The sequence below is a fragment of the Medicago sativa genome, chromosome 6, assembly GCF_051527215.1.
Source record: "Medicago sativa cultivar Bolivia chromosome 6, Bolivia_mono, whole genome shotgun sequence".
NCBI lineage: Eukaryota > Viridiplantae > Streptophyta > Magnoliopsida > Fabales > Fabaceae > Medicago > Medicago sativa.
This window is the reverse complement of record NC_140754.1, coordinates 12,076,397-12,080,355: the sequence shown is the minus strand read 5'-3', so window position 1 is coordinate 12,080,355 and position 3,959 is coordinate 12,076,397. Positions and strand designations below refer to the sequence as shown.

The window sequence follows — 3,959 nt, the reverse complement described above, 5'->3', positions numbered from 1 at the left end:
TTCAAAATTTGTACCAAGTACAATAACTTATGTTGACTCATTTTTGCTTATATTTTGGGACAGAGGGAGTAGTACAGATTGCAGCAATACTTAACAAGATCACTTAAAACCATATTATTAACTTACCATATTTATTAATTTTGTTAAGTCTGCAGCAACTTAACCTAATTTTTTTCCCTCCACTAATCGCTTATTAGGTTTGCAACAACTCTATCCTAAAATTTTGGCTCTAAATTTGCATCATATATGTTTTTCATTTCTCTCTCTAATAACCGTGAATATTTTTCAAAGCAAAAATTTAATAGATATCTTAATCCTTATCCATATTATTTATTAATTTTATTAGGTCTGCAACAACTTAACCTATTGTTTATGTAGATTTTTTTTAATCTAATAGATATCTTAATCCTTATCCTTATTATTTATTAATTTTATTAGGTCTGCACTTAACCTATTGTTTATGTAGATTTTTTTTGACAAGTTGTTGTACAATTATTTAATACGTTTACAAATAGAATACCCTAATTTTCTTGCAAACTCGGCTACCTTAAATAATTTGTTAGGAACCATGAACTGCATTAATTTTGATGTTTAACTATAAAAGTAATAAATAAAATTGACACGTGCAACAATATAATTTTGTATTCTTTTTATCTTTTTTCTTTATAATTTTTTTATTATCATTTGACTGTAATATTGTATCTCTAATAATCTAATTTGTGATTATTGATCGACCCATGATCTTACGGGTCAAAAGTCTAGTTCATATTTAAATCCAGCTAAGCATAACTCTTTAATGAACAATTCGGACAAAAATTATTTCTACATATCTTATATTTGAAATTAATACTCCCTCCGTTTCAAAATACATGTCCAATTTTTGCAATGTGCACTATTCACTTGACTTACTTTGACCATACTTTTTAACTAATGTATAAATACAAATATTAGCATGTAAGATGTTGTTTGATTTGTCTCGACAAATATTTTCAAAATATTAAATTTTTATAATTTTTTACTTTAGATAATTAAAGATATTAACGGTCAAAATTGTGCATTGACATATGTGAAGTGGTTGACTTAGATATGTATTTTGAAACGGAGGGAGTACATGATTATCTCAAATTCCCATGCAATAGTTAAATATTAATATCTTACTGTTACAAGTTTTGACTAAAAGTGTATGTATTGAATTAAAGTGATTTACAATTTTTTTTAACAAATGTGATATATATTTAAAACAAAATTAATATTTTTAGTCTCTTAACTTAACTTCGAGTAATAGTTTGGTTATTTTTTTTTTCATTTCAATTTTGTCCTTCTGTGTCATTTGAATATGAATTTTCAAGTTTCAAATTCATGTTTTTATTTTCTTATGATCTTTCAATTTTTCTCAGATCTATGGTCTTTCATCCATGTTTACATATGAATATTAGATTTGAAGTTTGAAAATTCATATGTAAATTGATTTAAAAGACAAAATTGAAATGAAAAAAAGATAAAAGAATAAACTGTTACTCCAAATTAAGTCAAGGGATTCAAAGTGTAATTTTACCTATATTTAATTACGTAAAACCAAAATGAGTTAAACGATAAATTTGAAGGTAAAAGTTGATTCTAAAATTAAAAGCTTCAAATTATAGGATCAAATTATAATTAATTTTTGAGACAAAATACATTTATAAGTAAAATCTTAGCTTGCCTTTTCATCTCTTTCTCTATTTTAGTCCCCAAAACTTAAAAACAATATACGGTTTTTAAACAGTTTTACAAAATTGGATGAAGTGAAGTTGAAGATGAAAATAAAATAGTTAAATGGTGTAAAAGATTGAAGAGCATATTGGTGATAACTTTCCAACAGTTCCCTTTTATCAATTCTTCTTTATTTTTGCTATCTCTCATCAATTCTGAATTGACCAATGTCCCTTCATCAACCACTTTCCTTTCTAATTTTTGCCTTGTATTTATTTAATTATGTGAACCAAATTTGATTAGAAAATTGATCATCATTCCTCACCTCATCGATAACAATAATAACTTAATTATGTTTTGGGAAATGTTAACTTGTGCCTTTAAAACACTAGTTTAGAAGCTAAATGTAAAAATAATGTATTGAAATGTGTGCATTAAACTTAATCTTTAATGCTTTAATGAATTAAATGCATAAAATTTAAGAGAATATTATTTTTTTATTTCTTAACATGTGCTCTAATGGCACAAGTTAACACTACCTTATGTTTTTGATCCTTATCAAAACATAAGTTATTGTTGCAAAAATTTATAATTTTGTAGGGATTAAAAACATATTTAACCTTAAAAATTAAAGTGCAATTGAGTGAGTACTAAAATATCATTACAAAACTAATTTAAAGTGTAATATAGTATTAAAATATTGTTGCAATACTAATAGGTGCAATACTTTTTTTTTTGACAAAATTTAAGGTGCAGTACTAGTTATTTTGCCTCTAATAAATATAATTGACCAAAAATAAATGATATATGTGGTTTATACATCATTAATTGAATGAATGGTGTATGTTAAATCAATATTGGAGTAGTTAATTTTTATTCTTTGGCACAATAATGGCACGCCCTGCAAGTAAGATACCCAACTACATGTTAATTGCAATCTTATTTAAGGCCGGAGGAATATACCCCTACACATGTTAACTCACGCCAGTGCAAATGACTACGTAAGTTAACATACGTTGCGTAAGTTAACATGCGCTAGTGTTATTTGTAGAGAATTTAGCGTATGTTAATGCGCTAGTGTAATGTGTAACGTGAATTAACTCACGTTGCCATTTGAACTAGCGTGAGTTAACTCACGTTCATAGCAGAGAACATAAACTGCATTAATGTAGTGCAGTAACAGAATAGACTTTTGAAAAGTCTAGAAAGACCCGTAATCACGCCACATTCATAACTTAACCGAATTACACCAGTTTAAGAAGATTATTGGATAATACGACATAATCGATCAAAATTACTTAAAAACATTGTTTTTCTCACAATCACGTAATCACACATAAACGATCCAAACAGTCCAAATTTCACAAATTCGCCGGTAATGACCCGTAATAATTTAAACACACTTAATGACACGTAAACGATCCAAAATAATTCATTTCATATATTTATATAATATTAGTTACATATTGGCCATAAATATCAAAACTACACAACCGGCCACCAAAAAATATGTCGGGGTGTAATACCACCAAAAAATAGGACGAACACCGACCGACCCAAAAGTGTCATAACCTATCTAACTAGACTAGTGATAGTGCATAATCTTCGTCTTCATCCATGACTTCGATCTCTTGCTTTGGCTTTTCCGGAGTGTCCAAAGTAATAGGATTGTGCTCATTTGTTGGTTTCTTTGGCGGCTTCGGCTCCTTAGACATGAGCTCATCGAAGGCGGCGTTTCTATCCAAAAACTCAAAAAGCCATTGCCCCGTCTCACCAATCTTGTGAGTCATCCACTCCTTAGGAGGAGGTGGTAGTGGACAATTTTCTTTCAACTTCACATGAAGAAAGTGGTCGGGAATCAAGCAAAGGCACATTATGTTGGAATGTGGCTTTAGTGGTGGAGCACTCCGGATTGGAAAATATGTCTCACATGAACCACCCATTTCGGGCAAAGTCAATAGAACAACCGCTCTATTGTAGCAACTAGCAATAATGTGACCCATATCCGGAGTGGTCAACCACTTCTCTGGAGGCGCAATACCAATTTTACTTGTTGGAAGGTGTAAACCATCCAAGATAAGTTTGTAACGGCTTTCGGTAGCATATATCGGCAAGTAGTCACTCTTGTGAGTTTTCAACTCATTAATAAGTGCATGACGAACCAAAACACGATCTTCCTCATTCAATCCCATGTGCCTAGCTACGACCCGGAAACCACAATTACCATCCCCTCTAACATTCACAATGTCTTCAACGTAAGGTCTCAT

The 3,959-nt window shown here is 30.0% G+C and overlaps 1 protein-coding gene across 1 annotated transcript; it reads right to left on the bottom strand.

Moving 5' to 3' along the window:
- Positions 1-3,272: 3,272 nt before the first annotated feature.
- LOC146912859 (uncharacterized) lies at positions 3,273-3,959 on the bottom strand. Its single transcript, XM_085720788.1, has one exon. The coding sequence runs from the start codon at positions 3,957-3,959 to the stop codon at positions 3,273-3,275; it is 687 nt and encodes a 228-aa protein (XP_085576914.1).